The following is a 21,894-nucleotide window of genomic DNA, read 5'->3' on the forward strand; positions in this document are numbered from 1 at the left end:
TCAATTTGTTTTTTCTCCAATGGGTCCTGAAAGGCTTTGCCTGTAAATTTTCCACTGCACCGAGTTGGTTATTGTTTGAATTTTTTATTTTCAGACTGAGACTCATTGGAAACTCAATCAGGGTAGTTTCGCATACTTGGGCCACTGACACACGTCGGGACACCGAGATTGGCTAGTTAAGTTTCCGCTGATTCTCTGAATTGTTAAGTGCCACTGATTTGAGAGCGGTGAGATGCGTTACTTAAGCGTACACCCCGGGAGTCGATGCAGTGCCGCTTGATTTTACCATTTTCTCGTTCACGAAGATGAGAGCTGAGCCATAGGAACAGAGTTGCAGTTGTTGTCCCTGGCGAACGAACTTAGCTTCTGTTCAACGGTTTCCTTCCTCGTAACTCTATTAGCCTCAGCGACAACGGTTTACAAACTTCACGTAGTCCATTGATAGTACGAAAATCACCGTAGAGATGTCAGCATGCAAAACTACCCGAAAGAGAAGCTTTCTCAGGTAGAATAAATGAGGTGGCAAGAAAGTATTGCCGTAGTTCCAAGACGATAAGCAACAAGAAATCGGCTATATCACTAAAGAAAACTGCTAATACCGGTAATGCTGAAACATTGCGGGCATACTGCAACTGTGCTGTGTAATTTTTCTCTCACTAGACTGAGAATCACCTCGCCACAATGAAACCTTGCATTAGATTGACCAACAAACTAATCTTGAGTTTCTGCATGCGACAACTTTATAAAAATACAAACAGGAAAAATTAACTAAACGCATGTTATTTACAAAACAATGCTACTCAAGTATATTTCAGTTTACAAAGTAATCTATCATTGGTAAATGTACATAAGTTACACCAACTTCCGCGATGTCCAACCAAAAGTAGGACTGTGATGCATGGCACTGGATTAGGGATATGCGATCCCATGTGACACCTTGGAAGGGGTGCCAAAACCGTCATATAAGGAGAGTGAAGAAAATTATATGGTATGATATTTGGAAAACCCATTATACACTTGTCTGCCCTGTTAAAATATTCCTCTCAGAAACCCTCTGTGATGACGTTGACCTTTGTAGAAGATGGTCTACAACACAAACCGACATCCGTCTTGCTGTAATCGTCGACCTAGCTCAGTTATCTACGAATGGGATAAACAAATCCACGCATAAGCACTGTGTATAAAAAACGCAAGGTTTTGTAAGAAAAAATTATGACTTCACCAACTGGCTAATGCAAGTCTGTGATGCGTTTGTTTGTGAACAGCATCGTTCAAACATACGTATTATTGTTGAAAAGTCGATCTTTGCATTAAGTCAAATGCGTAACGACACCAAATCAGCATTTTTTTACAATAATTCAACGTCTGCATTTATGTAAAAAAGGAACTAATTTGCTAGCTGGAAATGCGACAAGCGCAGAACCTTAAATTACGACAGAATATTTAGATAGCAGAGTTGACCTACGAAAAAGGTACATTTTTGCCCACTCGATCATCTTACGTTTCTAGCACTAATTGCAACGTTCAATTAATGTTAATTTTGTTGGTTATTCGCTATGAGGATGCGCGTTGTTATAGTGCCCGAAACGTCAGTAAAGCAATTAATCAACTCGTTTGTCTTTACTTTTATCAGATGAACGTTGCAACTAACGCTAGAAACGATAATTATCCTGATGAACACCCAAATTTTTCAGTATTCGATCATCTTCCAAATACATACAGTCCTGCACTTAACCAACACTGTTATTTCCATCAATATTATTTAAACTAAAGTGAAAGGCACACTTGAAGAGATTGGGTAGGCTACTTTCTGTTAAAAATAGGCATTGCATGAGTTGGTAAGAATTTTAAAACGCCGGACTGCAGCACCTCTCTTTCGGCAGCAAGTTCGCAAATGCATGTGGTAGGTCAGGGTAATAACTATTGCAATTTTTTTTGTTTTTCAAAAAAAAGTAAAATTAAAAAACAATGATGCATTAACCATTTATTACAGGACCCACACATCTATCAACGACAAATGCCATAACAAAGACAGGCAAGACACAACAATACAACAGGTGTCTTGCCTGCCTTGGTACAAGAAAGCAAACTCTCTCCCGAAACTATAAATACCTTAACAGGATAGAAAACAATTGGAACTTAATATGCATTAAATAAGGATCTATGACCTAACTGTCCAGTTTCTTTATTGCGGCGCTAACAATATTTTGTGCCGGTATGTGGCAGGATTTGCAGCCTTATGATGTGCATGGTTACTTGGTTAAGCTCACATACATCACCAGCTATAAAAACATCAGATCACATACTAATACTAAACTGGTATCCGATTAGTTTTTACAGCAAACATAGGCAGTTATAGCACAAGTTTAAGCCAATAAACAAAACAGGGTTTTTATAATTTCAATCTAACCATAGTTGGAGAAATTTAACACAGATTGAGATTAAAAACTTTTCTTGCAGTGTTTCCAAATAATATGAAAAAAACTTATATTACTTGAGGTAAATGGCTGTTCAGCCAACAAAACATGTCTACATATTTTTTGTATGGGCAGTTTTATTCTTTATCATCGGATTCCTTATCATGAACGCCGACTTCAACAATCATACTGTCCTCGTGGTTTTCAAGATGCTTGTATAATTCTTCAGTGGACTCAAACTCTTCATGGCATAAGACACATGCTAAATTTCCAACATCATCTTCTTTGCTGGAATGGCTTCGTACGTGAACAAGAAATTCATGTATTGAATCAAAACTTTCTTCACAGTCTTTGCAATGATGAAGACTCTTTTGCTGTCTAACGTATGCATACTGGTCATCATCAAAAGTATTTCCTTTCTGTTTTTGACTATAACCATCTATACCATTTTCATTGTGAGGCATTAATCGTTTGCCATGGAAATTTTTTGTATGACCTCTTAAACCTGCATCAGTTGTAAATTTGCATGGGCACAATTCACATTCAAAATAAAACGATTCACTGTGTACAGATTTCATATGTTGAGCTCGTGCTTTTAATGTTTTAAAAGTTAGACTACAGGGTCTGCACCTCCAGGACTCCATGACGCTATCCAGCTTCTTTGAAGCATGTTTCTCCGACTGGTCATCCTCCGTTTCATCAATAGTTAGCCTGAGTTCATCTGCATCTTCTTCTGATGGCCGTTGTTCACAGTTTTCCTCTTCATGCTTAGACTTTTCAGATGAATTATCAAACTCCATTGTGCAGTGTTTGCATTTATATTTACCACTTGCATGCTCAGTTTGAATATGAAGTTCTAGTTCTGGGTGAGTTTCAAAAGAGCTGCTACAGAACTCACAGATGTGAGACCTTTCATTATCTTCATGGGTTTTCATATGTTCTTTTAGTTGATCTGCAGATGAGCAAAGTTCAAAGCAAAATGGACAGGTTTCATCATCTGTGGCATGCTCACTAAACATATGTCTTTGCAAACTGTCTCTGCGAGAAAAGGATTTCTCACAAAATTTACAAGGATATGGAGTTTCTCTAGCGTGGGAGCGTAGATGACGAATCAACTTTGCCTGAGTAGAAAATAAAGCGCTGCATATTGTACAACGTGGTGATTTGTTGTAACCATCTAAATGTGTGTTCTCGTGAGCAAGTTTATTTGCTCTTGAAGGAAATGACTTGTCACAGAACTTGCATAAAAGGTCAGTAGTATTTTCTATGTTAACCATACTGGCACCATCACCAGATTCATTAGGAATGGGAGTATTAGAACTATCATTTATCTCTTGTGAAAAAAAATCATAAAGGTCGTCATTGAAAAGTTCAGTACTTTGATCTGGTCTGTAGTGCTTCGGTTTTCTTCCTCTATTGTCAAACTTTTTTTCAAGTCTTAAAGCATTAGTTTCATCAGCAAAATCAATGTCATCTTCAAAATCAAAAGACTCGTTCAATGCAACTCTTACAACAACTTTGCATGGGTCTTCTTCAAAGAAAAAACATTGGTGGTCTTTCATTTCTTCTGGAGTATTAAAATGAACAGCACACATCAAACATACATACGGTTGGGACAAAATGTGTTTTCTCAAGTGACGATGTAAAGCACCTTCACTTGATGATATGTTGCCGCAGAAATTGCAAGTGTAACACTCTTTATGAACAAAGTCATAATGCCTTTTTAGTTGTGCCTTGAAGCCAAATTCTAGACCACATTCTATACATATAAAGGTTTTTCTTTCTTCAGAATGCAGTCTCACTATATGTCGATGAAGGCTTGTTGTTGTGTTGAATCCTTCTCCGCAGTCAGTACAAAAACAGGTCTTCTCACCTGTATGTATGCGATAATGAACTTGCAAGTGATCCTTTCTAGAAAACCGCTTTCCACACTTATCACATGGAAATGGCTTGACTGCCATATGACTGTACCCATGCCGAATAAGCTTAAACTTTGAAGGAAAAAGTTTGCTGCATATGTCACATTTATGCTCTTGTTTTTCTTGCTTGATCTTTTTCATAGGTTTGGTCACCAAATAGTTTCCTCTTTTATGGACTGCAGCATGTTTGTTCAAATTAGCTTTACTGGAAAACGATTTTTTGCATGTTGAACAAGTGAACTTTTTTTTGCTAACCATAATTGTAGATACTGAATAAAAGTCATAAACCTAAAAAACAAAAAAAAATGACTATGGATGGAGTGATAAACTTCAGGTATCAATGTTAATCTAAACGGGGTCATTTATTAACCTAGTAAATTAATTCATTAATCAATCAATGGTTTATTTGCCAGAAACAGTACTGGTATAATACATGTTTGAAAACGGGTGCAACCTAGTTCGTACCATGAACAGTTTGTACCCTGAAAAGATCGAAAGAAAAAATTAAAAAAAGCCGAAATCGCTGATCGCAGTTTAATAGCACAAAGCCGAAGTCGCTGATCGGAGTTTCCGCAAACAAACCCGAGGGTTAGAGGAAACTGCGGAAAAACATTTGCGGAAACTGCGATCAGCGAGGGTTAGAGAGCATAGATTACTCGATGGTTAGAGTTCGGTAAGCGGAAACTGCGGTTAGCAGAAACTACGAAAAAATGTTTGCGGAAACTGCGATCAGCGAGGGTTAGAGCATAGATTACTCTAAGGTTAGGGTTAGCGAAAACTGCGGTTAGTGGAAACTACAGAAAATGTTTGCGAAAACTGCAATCAGCGAGGGTTAGAGCATAGATTAGTCTATGGTTAGAGTTAGCGGAAAGTGCAGAAAAATGTTTGCAGAAATTGCGATCAGCGAGGGTTAGCGTTAGGGTGAGGGTTACGGTTAGCGGAAACTGCAATCAGCGACTTCGGCTTTGTGCTATCTTTCTCTCGATCTTTTCATGCCAGGGAAAATTCTAAAATGTTTGCGGAAACTGCGATCAGCGACTTCCGCTTTTTTTAATTTTTTCTCTCGATCTTGTCAGGGTACAAACTGAGGGTTTGTTTGTTTATCTTTTACCATGCATTGTGAGAAAGCGGACTTGAGCGCTATGCATCGGTGTACGCCTTCCGACGTACACCTGACCCACGCTGCAGCCGACGACAATGTCTGTTTCCGGTTGTCTACTCTACTTATAACTTAAATTTGGTACTACCCATTACTCGAAATCGATCACTAGGTAGAGACGATTATCGTAAAGTTTCTTGCCCAGGGAAACAACAGCAAGTGCGGGTGGCTGGAGTCGAACATGCAGGCTCTCGACTGCGAGCCCAACGCGCTAACCACTCGGCCACTGCTGCCGACTGTTCAGGGTATGAACTAGGTTGCATCCTTTGAAAACTTGCACATTATTTATAACTGTAAAAGTTACACAAAGTTTCCATACCTACAGGAAGATGAGATGACCATACATACTGTTTACTAGTCAATTTCCACCATATAAAATAGATGATTTTGTCATTACAAATACAAAAAAATGTAACAGAACAATACACAACAGCAATAAAATAATTGCATTTAAGATAAAATAAAAACAGGCAGAGATTACTTAAAATTTTAACTAAATAATTGCACGCAAAATTGACAATTGAATTTTCATAACATACAGGTACGGTACCGGTACCACTAACCGTACGATGCATTGTTGTACCAGTATATAGCTATACAAAATTAAAGCTTTGCTCTCTTTTTTGATTGCAATGATAGTTCTTTTGAAGCTATTTGTAATCTCTGGTCTCAGTGCCTGCATTTTTGTGTTTGGCCCATTTATGAAATAGTAACTGTTTGCCTGACACCTTGTTTCATGCTGATAAATGAATGAAGCACCCTTGATCAGTCTATTTTTTTAATTATAACAGACCAAACAACAGGTACTGTAGTTTACAGGCTACTGCAGGATGTTGAGCTAAACCTAAAAATGAAGGTTCTACTAAACTTAATTTTTCCTCATAATTTGTTTTGATACAAGTACAACATGTTCAGAAATGACATAGGGTGTCTATTGCACTATAACCTCAGCATCCCTAGTTACAAAAAATCCCTCAAAAATATTTAAACAAACTTTAATTCTGCCACCACCAGTCCGGATTCAGGAAACCTTTTTAGAAAAGGGCGGGAACAAAAATGCGAGACGTTAATCCAAGTTGTATGCAAGATTTCTTTACAAAAAAATTGTTGAGAAATTTCATACCGCTTTAACAAAGCACTCAAATGTTGATTGCAGAAGATCAAGTCCGTCAGACTATTGGTTGTTGGTAAAAAGTTGTAATGAGAAGTGACATCACTGGACAAAAATATTTGCCAACAGACTGGCAATGATAAAATTTATGAATTGTACTTCTGTGAATATACATAAATAGTTACAACAATTTGAAAGCATTTTTTTGTCTAAAATGGAATCTAACAGCGAAAAAATAATGATTTCTAAGTTTAAGAGAAAATACAAACATATCAGTGGCTCAGTTGGGCTCACTTTTAACTTTTTAGACGCGGAAGAATATCAGAGCCTTTTAAAATACAATTAATAGCTATTCATTCGATCAAAAAATTATCATAATAGTTCAGTGCATCAAACGTTTTACTGAAAAAAATCGCAGTAACGCAAAAAAATTCTTCATTAAATAATAATTTTAAGTATAATTCAAGGATTGATTTTTCCATGTGGTTTGGAACAAATTGATTTCACATCGATTAGAAAAATTTGAAAAAAGCAGAAAAAAATGGCTTCATCCGCAAATTGCAACTATTTTGTTTCAGTGGCATTGATGTATTTTTTTTACTTCACGAAGTATTTGAACAGTAAATCGATCTCAAATACTAATGTATACAAAAAACATCAACAGAATAACGTAAATTGTCAGTTTAATTTATTTAAAGCATGAATAAGTGTGAATTTAAAAATTGCTGTACTTGTCAACGTGTGATCGCAATTCGCAAAAACCCATTCATTAAAGTCATTAGGTATTGGTATGGCTGTGGCTTAGGAGGGAACTACCTTTCTGTGCGTCTTTAAATTGCCCAAACCCCGCAAACTACACATATATCACAAGGTTAGGCTTTTACAAATGGTAATTAGGCAATTACCCTAAGGAAGGCTTGCACATTGTCAATTGACAGCTATGAGGTTTTCTTAGTCTGCATAGAATAGCTAAAGGCTCTATTAATCTTGTACAAATGATAACTTGGTGAAGCTTACACTGCACAAGTTCCCATATTGACAGGGTAGCAACTTGACGACCATGCGGTCAAGTCAATTGTTATGACAATAGTTTTTTTTCTAATGTATAGGCTATCTGCTTTTTTAGCATAGTTTGTGGGGTTACACAATTTAAAGACATCCACCATTCTTGCATTTTTAGTTTGCATTTACAAAATATTTTTGTTGCCACTTGTCAATGCGACATAACTGAGACAGGTGAAGAGTTGGTGTGGTTAATGAACAATCGATAGAGATAGTGGCATATGCAGGAAGAGCCTTATTGGTTTAGTACCGTAATCGCTTAGTCTACAAAAACATTGTTATTTAGTTTGACGGTCAAAACATATTAAATGCCCATTGCTCAACTCCACTGTTAAATTTTTAAAACAAACTTTATAACTTTAAAAAAAAGAAAGAGGCGTGGCCCTATCCTTGTGTATGCCACTGGACAGACATCTAGTATCCTACGTAGTATCTTTTACCTGGTAGATTGGATTTCATCACGTTGAGCATAGAGGAAAGCAATAACGGAGTTGAATTATCCGCCGCGATAGCTCAGTTAGTTAGCGCGTGACTTCTGGAACGAAGAAGCTTCAAGATCAATCTGCGCTGGTTCGACTTTCGGGGTGTGCGCATGAGCAACGCATGTTAAGGACTGCTCTCCAATCAGCGGCATCCAATGGATTGAATAGTTGCCGGCAACAATCGAAACTTCACTCTGTCAATCTCGGTGACCGGGCCTGCATCAGTAATTCAAAGCCTCTACAAGTATCCGAATTTGCCAAGATTAAGTTCTGCAAGAAGCTTTCCCAGTCTGAGGATAAAGATTCAATCAATCATTTTATTTTGATCGTTAGCATATATCTAAGATGAGTTAGTGGTAAGGTAGGTATGGTAGTAGGTACAGTACGTGGTTGTAGGAAGCATAGCCTCAAAAATTTAGAAGAATAGTAGAGTTGTGCCAACTAGAGATAGGATAGTAGAGTTTGGTCAAGAATATAGGCCTAAGCCTGAACAAACTGTAAATATTGCTTTTGTTTTTCAGGTTAAAATAGAATCAATACCACAGTGCAATATGTCACTGTATAACTTCAAGAAAATCACAGTTGTTCCTACATCTAAGGTGAGCTTGACTGAGTTTTGTATATACAATTTAGGCTAGTCAATCAATTGATTTTAATTTTTTTTTGAATTATTATCACCCTTGTTTTGCATTATTTCAGGATTTCATTGATATTACATTATCAAAGACACAAAGAAAGACACCAACAGTTATCCACAAAAGTTATCATATCAGCCGAATTCGGTCATTTTATGTACGAAAAGTGAAATACACACAGCAGAATTACCATGATCGGTTATCAACCATTTTGACAGAATTTCCAAAGTTAGAAGTAAGATTCGTAACTTTGCTGCATGCAGTTTGTTTTAGTTTATAATTCAGCTAATTTGTTTTTCTTTATTTTCCAAGCATAAAAACACAGTGGCTATTTTTGTCATATATTGTGAATATACGACAACATTCACCTGTTTAGTCGAGCATCACATATATATACTTTTTCTTCACCACTTTAAAACAAAAAACGAGAGAAGAACAGCGATAAAACACTGTTTAATTCACTTTAAACTGAGAGTTTTTTCCTACTTTGGGCTTAAAATTTCAAATGCTATAAGTTCGACTTCGTTCAAAAGAGTTTTTTTTAAAGATTCGATCCAAATTCCAAGCGAGCGACTCAATCGATGTTACTGCTTTTTTGAGGCAAATGTCTAGTTAGAGCACAACCTTATTTTTTATATCTTTTCTGTTATTTTATGTTTGAGTAATAAAGTTAAGAGTTTTTTTATTTTGTTGGGATTTGAGAAATTCTCTGGGTAAGTTTTTGACCACATTATCCGATTGAACTTGCATACAATTTTTGCCGCACAACTGTTTATTCCGTAATCACTGAATAAAATTTTCTTCTTAACTTGCAGTTAACAGGCAAGTTTGGTAGCTGTAAAAATTAAGAATAGGTAATACTCATCTAAAAAAAACACGATTTTATCAATGTCCAATTTGAGGGTTTTGGTTTTGCTTATGGTTTGTTTTATTGCTAATGTATACAGCACGAGTGGAAAAAAAGTTTCAAATACAGATGGAGTTGAGAAATGTTGGCTTGTAGAAGCTGGCGGCCATACATTGCTTAATGCTTTACTACACTGTAGTTTTGGGGGCCATTTAAGGGCTTTTCGGCGGCAGTGGCTGCCGGAAGCTTACAGGCCTGCATAGTGCATATAGTGAAGTTTGTTAACAATTTATCTATGTGGCAGGATATCCAGTGATAATTGTATGCAGTTGTGCCAAGAAGTTAATCAAGATTGTCTTTTTTCTAGGATGTACATCCATTTTATGCAGATCTCATGAACATATTGTATGACAAAGATCATTACAAGCTTGCATTGGGCCAAATAAATACTGCTAAGCATCTTATTGACAAGTGGGTATCTTTTTTATTTTCATTACCAATACGCTAGTGTGACATAAAAAGGTTGTTATTGTCAAATTTATTTATCATCATGCAGTGTTGGTCGTGATTATACTCGTCTTATGAAATATGGAGATTCTTTATACCGCTGCAAAATGCTGAAAAAAGCTGCTCTTGGAAGAATGTGCACTATCATGAAGAGACAAAAGCAGACGCTGGAATATTTAGAAGAGGTGATTTCAAACATGTTCTGTTTTTTCCAACGCTTTTGTGTTTTTTGTTTATCCTTGTGTGTATCCTTGTTGATCATGTGCAAGAAAGTTTGAAGTTGAAATGTATATATATATAATAATTATTATGTGATTTTTGGAATAAAGTTCACTTGTAGTGTCTGAGCTGCTTATTTTTTCTTTCGACAATTTTTGAAAACAAAACACTTTTAACTTAAAATATCATAATATCAGATTGACGTTCAAACTATTGGCTTTGGTTCTTCAAAATTAAAAATTGCATTGTTTTTAAGCAGTGTTGCAATATGCATCAGTTTAGTCTGCTTTTTATTTCTGACCATCATAGCAAAACCAAGAACATGATAACAGTCTAGAAAAAAGTACAAGTGACAAAATGCAAAGGTCAAGACCTACTTGTGACTGAAATACGATAATAGTTAATTTTGTATTATTTATGTTTACAGGTTCGTCAGCACATATCAAGGTTACCCAGCATTGATCCAAACACTCGCACCCTTTTAATTAGTGGATTTCCCAATGTAGGCAAATCAAGTTTCATAAATAAGGTATGTTTACTGTTGCAGGTGTATTGTTTTTATTGCTTTTTTATGAACGCAAATTTGATGATACCTTAAGAATGTGATGTGCTAGAGAAAAATAAAGCAGATTCAGAATCAGTGCAGAAAGCACTTCTAAAATGAAACACAGTGCAATACATGTGTTACTTGATTTATCTTCAAATAGTATTTTTTTGACAACTCTCTTAAGGGTGAGATAATTTTTTTGCAAATTTTTGAATTTCAATGAAGTTAATTTTTCTTTTATTTGATTGGAAACACTTTTTTTCTGTGCTTAGAATTTTATTTTCCAACGTATAAAATTCAATGTGCGTTGTAAAAAATGTTTTCTCAATTTCTTGTTAAAAGGGTGAAAAAATAAACTAAAAGTTTGTTGACCAATCTTATGTAATATTAGGGGGGTATGTTAAAATTAAAAAAATATTAGTACCCCCCAAAATTGTGCCACTGGGTGTAAAAAAATATATTATGAAAAAATTTTTGGGTTGCCCCTCCTGGAACTCCCCGCTACCGGGGGGTCTAACGAGCGATTTCCAAAATGCATGGGATTTGACACCTAACTTTTGAACCGGTGGTCATAGAAAGCTTGGACCAGTCTCAAAAGTTTCATCTTGAAAAGTTAAGATAAGAATGTAACAGTTTCAGAAATGTCAGGTGTATAGTTTGGCCCATACAAGCCCAGTTTGGCCCAAAATGACCCATTTAGCCTACTGCGATGGTACAAAATCGAAAATTTGGCAATAATTGGCCTTAATGAGTTGGCAATGGGCCTAAAAATTTTGATTAATAAGCTATGATAGGGTTGTAATATTTTTTCATGAGTCATATATGCCCGACTTGACTATGCTTCAGGCACATCATTTCCTGCAAACATCAGAGTGTGTTACTTCTTTTTCGTCAATTGATATGTTCAAATCGACATTGCCTAAACCAACAATTCTCAGCTCGATTGATGTTTGCTTGCAAGAACACTGTAACGAAGTTAAGAGCTTGCTTGCTCTATTCCTTCAATCTTTTGCAAAAGGCTTGGCAACTCAAAAAGGGTCTCTGTTTGGTTTTGGTCCTGTTGCAAATGAGGACACAGGATCGCTGTTGAAAATTGCATCGGCAAGTGATGATGTCCTACAGAAACTGGATAGTCTGCGAGTCCACAACCTGGGTGAAGAACATAGTGTCGGATTAGCGAACTACAAGATAAATATTTATGGTAAAAGAAATCTTGATACAGTCTCCAGAAGCGTAGTTCTCAATAAAAGCACGGATTTACTTGAAAATATTCAGAAGATTGACAAAAAGAAATGGGAAAAACCAGTACAGAAATAAGACAGCTCAAAGAAATTAGACTGCAATGGAATGAAAAGATGAAAGCTTATGAAGAAAAAGGTTACTCTAAAAAAGAAGCTCTTAATATCAGAGCAAAGCAAATTAAACTTGCTGATTTAGATTTCCTGAAAGCGCAAAATCCACCAGGGCCTTTACCACTTCTGAAGAAGTGAGTGCTACCTTCAAAGTGATGCTGTAACAGATCACATAAAGAACAAAAGACTTTGCACTGAAGTTCGCTATGCAAAAAAGACATGCCTCTCCCTAAAATCAAGTGCTTCAACATTCCGACTGAAACAAGACTATAAAAATTCCAGATTTGAAGACTATGCCAACAACCTTATCAGCTAGTTAGATAATTCACGTTTATGTGCAACTATAACAATGTCAGACCTCCAAAGTTTGCTTTCTGCTATGCATTTGCTCTCAGAGGCAAATTCAAGCTCCACATCAACGACCAGGAATCTGATTTTGCAGCACCACTGCACCAGCCTATCAAGTTGGTGAGTTCATAGCTGCCATCTGGATTGAAGGAAGCTAATAACACTGGTACTTTGCTAACATTGTTGAAGTTGTGAATGATGATGCCTTACTACTTACATACTTCAAGAAGGTTGGCAACAGTAGAGATGGAGAAATATGGATTTCCCATAACATTCTGAATTTCTTGTTACTGTGTCATATGTCAGATCTGCCCGAATCAAATGCTGTGTTTCAAATGAAACAGTTCAACTATTGAATGAAGCTCTTAATGAAAAGATAAAAAACACTAATTTGATATCTGGAACTACACAATACTTCCATAACATTGGACCTTTGAAACATAACTATTATTATTACTTATTTGCGTCAGACAAAGCTGTCCATATCCAAAACAAAATAAGGAAATAATACACAAACTGCAAATGCACAAACAAACAAACTATCATTTAATATTACATAGCATCCTGTTCTTATTATTTTATCAGTATATCAGTATATAATACTGAATATATATAATATGTCGCATTGGTAACTGTCTAACTGACACATACATACTATATTTATATTCCAAAAGAGCAAACATGGGCAAGAAAATTGAAAATGCTTTATAATGATCCAAAACGTCTCTGATTTTAAACGTAATGATGTCATATCATCAATCAATTTTCTACAACTAGACATGCATATGATTCATTTGAAAGTACTAATTCGAATCATAACGTTTTAAACAAAAAATTACCCCGGTTTCAAATTTATTAAGGTAAAATTTTGAATTTCATATAATCGTGATAGGCCAAATAGGCCGTTTTGGGCCAAAATGGGCCTGTCCATACACCTGACACTTCTGAAACTGTTACATTCCTATCTTAACTTTTTAAAACGAAACTTTTGAGACTGGTCCCAGCCTTCTATGATAACCGGTTCAAATTTTAGGTATCAAATCCCATGTATTTTGGCAATCGCTCATAAAACCCCCCGGTAGCGGGGAGTTCCCGGAGGGGCAATCCAAAATTTTTTTCATAATATATTTTTTTACTCCCAGTGGCATAATTTTGGGGGGTACTCAGAGTTTGTACTCAAAATTCGTCTTTTAACATACCCCCCTAGTAATATGTGTTACTGAATTTGCCATAACTTATATTTGCCACAAATATACCAAAAACATAGCACCGAATCACCTGATACCTATCTACTATCCACCAACAAATTTATATTATTGACTGAAATATGATGCAACCGATTTTTCATTAACATGCCATTTATTTTATGCAAACATTTATAAACTTTGCCCAGCAAAAACACATTCCATGCTGTACATTAGGGTGGCCCCTTTTGAGGCAATTTTTTCATTTCAACTTGCCTGGGTGATAAATTTTTGCCTTAGCCCAAAATATTAATCAATCCAAAATTTTTTTGAAATCTGACCCCGTTTAGACCCTGCCCCAACAGCATTTTTAAATCCAGCCCCCTAAATCACGTTTTCAATGATAAAATTAGTGCTATTTGAGCTAGGTATATGTTGTTGGTATTCATTTTTATTGCTTTTCAGAAAGGAAGACACTTGTATGCCTTAATTCGAGATTTGAACAACTTTTTATAAATTCATTTTATAGTATCAATGTAAATGCTTCTTGAATTGACCAATGAAGTGTTATGATATCTTTCTGAGAGTTAGGCAAAAGACAAAGTGATAAAAGCACTACTAATTTATTAACCAAGAAGTAACAGCACATCGCATTTCACACAATAGAATCTATGTTTGCTTGGATTTTCTGGTGACACGATACTTTTTCCCCATCCATGGCTTTTTTCTTCCTTTTATGGTGCAAAGCTTCACCAATTTGTCGTTTTTGCCTGGCTATCCTCCCAGATGCTGCAGTTGTCAGTTTAACTCCATGTTCTACAGATTGAGTGTGACCTGGATAATTCAGATGAAGAAGATGTTCCACAAATTGCTTAATGTTAATGCATGATTTGGTCAGGGGAGGTTTGTTTTTTTGTCGTATCAGGCTTCCACCCGGTGGTTGAAGATTTAGATAAAGTGGACGGAAAGGCAAGGAAGCCAATCTTCGTGTCCACCTTCAGGCATGCCTTTAAGTGTCCTGCCAGTGACACAGCCGCATGCTCTTGAGCGGTGTCAAACCGGCACCCTTCGATTGCCATTCCAGGGCTCGCACCACTCAGCTATGCAGCCGACAAGGGAGGTTCATTCAAGGGAAGAATTCCTTTTTTGTTTGAGAGGTTGGATATTGTGGAGCACCCACTGCCGTATTATGGTTCTCATTTCTGTATAAAATGTTACCTCAAAATTTAATTTAGGAAGGTGAAACTCTCGCACTGAAGAATTTTATGATTGACTTTCATCATTGGTCGTGCACCTAATTTTAGAGATTAGTTTGACTGCATAAGCACTGATGGTTTTGCTACCATCATCCGGCATTGCCAAAAGCACATTTTCGGGATTTTTTTTTTGTAAGGTGCATTTAGTATCCATGGATATGTAAACCCTTAGAACTTGTTAATTCCAAACTCAGTCAGCGAGAATGACACAATGGACCAATTTTATTATTAGCTGTTAACTCCGGAGATGATCATGAAAGCTCTGAATTTGTTTATAACAAAATTGGTCCACTGTGTCATTCTCGCTGGCTGAGTTTAGGATCACAAGTTCTAATAGTTTACATATCCATGGATACCAAATGCACGTTACAAAAAAAATCAGCTTTCTTGCAAAATATATTGTTGGCGTTTATTGGAAAAGTCACATTCAAGCTAAATATAAAAGTACTATCATGGATGAGTCGAAGAATCTTTTTCAAGAAATGCATTGCAAAAGAATCTATTCAATGGCAATGGAGTGCTCCTAGTCATTCAACAGAGTGTTCAACAAAATTGCTATTTTGCTCATCCCGAAAATGTGCTTTTCGCAATGCTGGGCGATGATACCAAAACCATCAGTGCTAATGCAGTTAAACTAATCTCAAAGATTTGGCGCACCACCAATGATGAAAGTCAATCGTAAAATTCTTCAGTGAGAGAGTTTCACCTTCCCAAATTAAATTTTGAGGCAACATCTTATACAAAAATGATAACCAAATATGGCAGTGAGTGCTCCACAATATCTTACCTCTTAAACAAACAAGGAATTCTTCCCTTGAATGAACCTCTCCTGGCCAAATCATGCATTAACATTAAGCAATTTGTGGAACATCTTCTTCACCTGAATTATCCAGGTCACACTCAATCTGTAGAACATGGAGTTAAACTGACAACAACAGCAACTGGGTGGATAGCCAGGCAAAAACGACAAATTGATGAAGCTTTGTGCACCATAAAAGGACGAAAAAAGCCATGGATGGGGAAAAAGTATCGTGTCACCAGAAAATCCAAGCAAACATAGATTTTTTGTTTTGTTTGTTTGTTTATCTTTATCCTGCATTGCGGGAAAGCGGACTTGAGTGCTATGCATCGGTGTACGCCTTCCGACATACAGTACACCTGACCCACGCTGCAGCTGACGGCAATGTCTGTTTCCGGTTGTCTACTCTGCTTATGACTTAAATTTGGTACTACCCATTACTCGAAATCGATCACTGGGTAGAGGCAATTATCGTAAAGTTTCCAGCCCAGCCCAGCTCCCCTGACCCAGAGAAACAACAGCAGTGCGGGTGGCTGGAGTCGAACATGCAGGCTCTCAACTGCGAGCCCAACGCGCTAACCACTCGGCCACTGCTGCCGACATTCTATTGTGTTAAATGCGATGTGCTGTTATTTCTTGGTTAATAAATTAGTATATAGTGCTTTTATCACTTTGTCTTTTGCCTAACTCTCAGAAAAAAAATCATATCACTTCATTGGTCAATTTAAGAAGCATTTACATTGATATATACTATAAAACGAGTTTATAAAAAGTTGTTCAAATCTTGAATTAAGGCATGCAAGTGTCTTCCTTTCCGAAAAGCAATAAAAATGAATACCAACAACATATACCTAGCTCTAATAGTACTAATTTTATCATTAAAAACGTGATTTAGGGGGCTGGATTTAAAAGTGCTGTTGGGGCAGGGTCTAAACGGGGTCAGATTTCAAAAAATTTTTGGATTTATTAATATTTTGGGCTAAGGCAAAAATTTATCACCCAGGCAAGTTGAAATGAAAAAATTGCCTCAAAAGGGGCCACCCTACTGTACATTACATATATACCATAAGACTTTAAGGATATATGACTTATACTATTTGATTATTAGATTATTTATTTATTAGATTATTTGATTATTAGATTCTATTTGAATAAGACCTTCTGATGATCCGTTAAAGGTGAAACAGGCCGTTAAGGATTCAGATAGTAATAACTATATTTGATTTTATGACTTATACTAATAACTTGTACTAACTTTTTCAGATAACTCGTGCAGAAGTTGAGGTCCAACCTTATGCTTTTACCACCAAGTCTCTGTTTGTTGGCCACATGGACTATAGGTATCTCAGATGGCAGGTAAGAGGTTTGTTTGCGTTGATTAACATGATATGTGTATAATGTGTAAATTGGCACAAAGGAAACTTGATTATCAACAAACACTGTATAAGTAGCAGTTGCTTCCGCAAGCCTGACCATTTTTGATTTGTTGTCCAATCTTTTTTAGTGCGCTTTAAAATAATCCAATGATGTCACAGTCGTTGCTGTACTTTGTACTGTAGTGATTTAACTTAATTTTGATGATCCTTTTTGTTTTTTTCCAGGTCATTGATACTCCCGGAATATTGGACCAGCCTTTAGAGGATCGAAATACAATTGAAATGCTTTCAATAACAGCTTTGGCTCATCTTCGTGCCGCTGTGGTTTACGTCATGGATGTATCAGAACAATGCGGAGAGTCCTTGGAGTCACAAATAAATTTATTTAACAACATCAAGCCTTTATTTGCAAATAAGGTAAGAGGCGTGTCATTATTTATTAAAATCTTTGACAGCTTATTTGTGTCGATTTTTTTTCATAATAATTTTGTCAATTTCTGAATGAGCTTGTATTATTGCAATGGCTTTGTGGAAAGCAAACCTTTTTTTAACAAGTATGACTTTCAATTTGCTATTCCAGCCGTTGTTTGTGATGGCCAACAAAACAGATATTGTGAGTAAAGAAGAGCTATCTGATGAAAAGAAGGAGATTTTTGATGATCTCGAAAAAGAAGGCATTCCAGTGCATTGGACGAGTACAGGTGTGTTCGAATTTGTAAATTGTTTCATTTACTTGTGCACAACATCAATCCATCATAATGCCACGAATTTACCACAGCTTTTTATGCCTCTTTTGATATTACAAACGGTGAAAAGAGAATAAATCTATGATACTCATCCTCGCTGGCCATTTACTGCTAAGAAATTTATTCCTTTAGTGGGGCTTCCCCCAGTCGTTTGGGCCCAGACAGCAAAACCCGTCATTTTTACATTGATTTAACGTCTGCAGACAAGCGGCAAAATTGGGTTAGGGTTAGTTGGGTTTGGGCCGCGTACGAGTATTCAACTAATCAACCTTTTTTGCTGACATCAACAGACGTTCAATCAATAAAAAAATAACGGATTTTGCTGTTTGGGGTCGTAGTATCCCGATCTTACGTTTATGACGTCGACACTACTTTATTAACTTTCCATTCACAGTGAGCGGCGATGGCTTGATGGAACTGAGGCAGGCCGCATGCGACAAGTTACTGCTTGATCGCGTCGACGCGAAAATGCGCGGGAAGAAGGTCAGCAGCGTCATGAATCGATTGCGTGTGGCTACGCCCGTGCAGAGAGATGAAAAGGTGAATTTTATGCTTATGAGAGTTTTGAAATATTTCTTCTATTAGGTTTCCCTTGCTTACTAAGCGTATCAGTCTTTTCTGCGTTGATTCAACGTCTGTTAATGTCAGCAAAAGTGTTGCTCGTGCCAACCAGTTTCGCTGCCTGTTTACAATAATTGTGTCTTTCAGCCTCGTCCTCCTTGCATTCCACAATCTGTGCTGAAAAAGCGTGCTGCCATGGCAACGGGAGGCGATCCAGACATTGCAGAAGACGGCACGGTTGTTATGGATACCGACGATCGAAAGAAGACGGAGCGCGAACTCGAGATAGAGATGGATGACGAATATATTCTCAATCTTCAAAGTTTGTGAAAAATTATTCAGGATTTTATAAAAAAAAATGCAACCAATGGCTTGGAATGTATTGTTAGTTTTCGCTAAAATTCTCATTCTCCAAACTCTCACTTTTCTTTCAGAATGGTGGGATCTGAAGAACCCGGAAGAAAAAGATGATGTTCTTCCTGAGATTATAGAAGGACACAATATTGCGGACTATATTGATCCAGACATCTTCAAGAAACTAGCTGAGTTGGAAGAGGAAGAAGGACTTCGGGATGAAGCAGGAATGTATGATGATGATGAGGTAAGAAAGTTCGTTTTGAAATTGGAGATGAGTTTGATTAACGACTCTAGTAATGTCCTGGTTGAAGGAGTCAAACTTTTATGTGGCGCCATTAAGCTGCAAAATTATTTAGAAATCCGTAGAGTCGGTAAGGTTTCCAGTGCCATTGTTGCTTGTTAGTTTTAGTCTGTAAATGCTCATCTTTTGACAAAACTCGTGAGAGAAAATTTCTTTTTGATTGTTTATTTTTTAAATTAAACCACACTGCAATCTTGTAAATAAGTGAACCAATGATGCCGCTTTTACCCATACAAGGTACAGAAATTCTGTGCCCGAACTGTAGATATCAGCATCCCAAGGAGCAGGGCTGCCAGAGGATTTTAATTTTTCGATTTTGCGCAGGAATCTGACGACGAAGAAATGAAGGAAATCCGGAAGCTGGCAGCACAGATTCGTGAGAAGAAATCTCTGAGGATACAAGAGAGTCGCTTGAGAAGAAAGGTTCAAAATTGCTGGTTTCACTCATTTTTTTGCATCAGACTTAAAATTAGCATACTCTATAAATGACGACGGTTGTCTGGTGTGTAAACGACGCAATTCCAACGGAAATAAATTCCTGTAAATACGAAACAACCTCTGACAAGATTGAAACGATGAAAACTTAAGATATTTTGTATGTATTGTTGAAGCAAGTTTTAAAAGCGTTGCTTTCTTGCTCTACCTTTGCTTTTCACCTACTTTGTTCTGAGGAGTGAAGACTTATTTATACTAATTATTTTCATCCATATATTTATAGAAGTTTATTTCTTGTTTTAGCCAATTTTTATGGATGCGATATTCAATGAGCAAATGTCTTGCAGGTCAAGAAGCCGAGGCTACCAGCAAGAGTACTCAACCGACAGAGGACTGCGTCGGATATGACGAAGAACATGGGAGAATTAGGAGTGGACATATCTGGTTCTAGCGAGGTATTTGCTATGACATCATTTTAGTAAACTTTAGGTGATGCTTTAACAGGCAAATCGGTTATGAACTGTGGTACAGTAACACAGCAGCTTACTATATGTAAACTATTAATTTATTTAGTAAAAATAGCTGGTTTGCTAACTGTTGAACTAATTGCTTTGAATAATCTTGACTGTTGGTCGTGGTATCACTAATTTTATCATACTTTTTGCAGGGTCACTTCAGGTCACGCAGCAAAACTCGAACTCTGTTAGGAAAACGCAAGCGTTCCGCTTCGATGGATGTGGACACTAGCCAGTCTCGTTCAAGAGCAAGAACTCCTTCAAGAAACCGCAACGAAAGCGGAGTAAGGGATGTCCAAGTAAGTCGAATGGATTTAATCATTGTGTATCTCAATGTGATAGAATGCTCACATGGATCTTGGTTGTTCTACTAATAATCGAGAATTTTCAGCTCAGTGTAATGTTCCGAAAGAATTGTCAAGGTTGTAGGAATAAATTGAACTTGAAATGTTTGATACACTTCGTGCCGGATCATAGAGCAGTCATGGTGGGATCAGTCGTCTGCAGACGTTGAGTCAATGTAAAAATCGATTGATTTGTCTGTCTGGATTACAACAGACGTCATAATTGGCTATATCTTATAAGAGTTATGGTGAAATAAAGTACGATAATTAGTGTCGCGTGATATTTAAACAGCCCTTGTCACTCTCCCCTCTGTGGATGATGTCATGAAAAAGCTTGTCTGACGCTGTTTGTTTATGCTGTGGTTGTCTTGCAGATGCAAAAGAAGGCTCAGAAGATGGCGAAGATTTCTCAAAGGAAGATGATCAGACACGGAAAACAAGGAGAATCGGATAGACATATTCCGACGGAAAAGCCCCGGTTCCTCTTCACCGGAAAACGAGGAATCGGCAAAACGCAATGGCGATAATATTGGCGCGATGCAAAGGACATCTCATTTCATCTCGTCGTCACCATATCACGTTGCATTGTTGTGCGTTATAGACAACCCTGTGAATAAACTAATTTTTGGTGATGCATGAAGTGATGTGGTCAGGCGGTCACGTGACCGAATCGCTAGTCAGAAAAGAAGCCCCTTTTACATCACAAGTAATCTACGACTTTCGATTGCAATGAAATGTTTCGGGACGAAATTGTTTGTTTAGGGAGCGTTCAAATATTACGTAACGCTGTTTTTCCGAATTTTTGACCCCCCCTCCCCCATGTGACGCCAACGTAACGTTTTTGTCAACCCTCCCCCACGTGACGCTTTTTCATTACAAAGCCCGTTTTGCCAGTTTATATCAAAATTATGACGTGGAAACACGTGCTGATAAAATATCTTGGTTTGTGTGCGCCTAAAGCTTACGTTTGAGACATGAAATTTTAGCTATATTCTTTTTTTGGAATTAAAACGTTATGTAGCCTACCTACTGAAAACGTTTAGTAGCCCACCCGCTTCAACTCAATAGAACCACCATGTCCACAGCTAACACATTCTCTACTCTCTATGTCTCTACTTAGTAATTAAAACGGATATGGTTCAGGCTTTAAGTCAGTGGTTTTCAACCAGGGTTCCGCAAGTTTACATTCAAATCCGAGAGTCTATTATATGCATATTGTTTAAATATTGATTAGGTTTGCCACTATTAATAAATTTTCTACACTTTAACACGTTCGCTGCAATCCAGAATTTTTGTTGTTTTCTTGTGGTACGATAACCAGAGGTGGGCAGTAGCGCGCTACTTTTTTGGTAAAAGTAGCGGTAGCAGTGCTACTTTTTAGCTGGAGTAGCGGCGTTATTTTTTTTCAAAGTAGC

The 21,894-nt window shown here is 37.0% G+C and overlaps 1 protein-coding gene across 1 annotated transcript; it reads left to right on the forward strand.

Annotated features, from left to right (window-relative positions):
• Nucleotides 1–7,458: 7,458 nt before the first annotated feature.
• Nucleotides 7,459–21,115, forward strand: LOC145787123 (GTP-binding protein 4-like). The gene is made up of 16 exons (XM_082598849.1): nucleotides 7,459–7,477; nucleotides 8,672–8,749; nucleotides 8,850–9,020; nucleotides 10,000–10,103; nucleotides 10,189–10,324; nucleotides 10,786–10,887; nucleotides 17,108–17,200; nucleotides 17,446–17,637; nucleotides 17,801–17,921; nucleotides 18,361–18,506; nucleotides 18,675–18,849; nucleotides 18,962–19,128; nucleotides 19,510–19,608; nucleotides 19,968–20,075; nucleotides 20,288–20,434; nucleotides 20,854–21,115. The coding sequence occupies exons 2-16, from the start codon at nucleotides 8,702–8,704 to the stop codon at nucleotides 21,004–21,006; spliced, it is 1,962 nt and encodes a 653-aa protein (XP_082454975.1). The 5' UTR covers nucleotides 7,459–7,477; nucleotides 8,672–8,701; the 3' UTR covers nucleotides 21,007–21,115.
• Nucleotides 21,116–21,894: the final 779 nt, after the last annotated feature.

This window comes from Aplidium turbinatum, chromosome 18 (assembly GCF_918807975.1).
Source record: "Aplidium turbinatum chromosome 18, kaAplTurb1.1, whole genome shotgun sequence".
NCBI classification, from domain to species: Eukaryota; Metazoa; Chordata; class Ascidiacea; order Aplousobranchia; family Polyclinidae; genus Aplidium; species Aplidium turbinatum.

Coding starts and splice junctions, on each gene's coding strand:
- LOC145787123 (XM_082598849.1), top strand. CDS start 8,702: ATGTCACTGTATAACTTCAAGAAAATCACAGTTGTTCCTACATCTAAG. Junction 20,076..20,287: donor ACATATCTGGTTCTAGCGAG/GTATTTGCTATG, acceptor TACTTTTTGCAG/GGTCACTTCAGGTCACGCAG. Junction 20,435..20,853: donor GCGGAGTAAGGGATGTCCAA/GTAAGTCGAATG, acceptor GTTGTCTTGCAG/ATGCAAAAGAAGGCTCAGAA.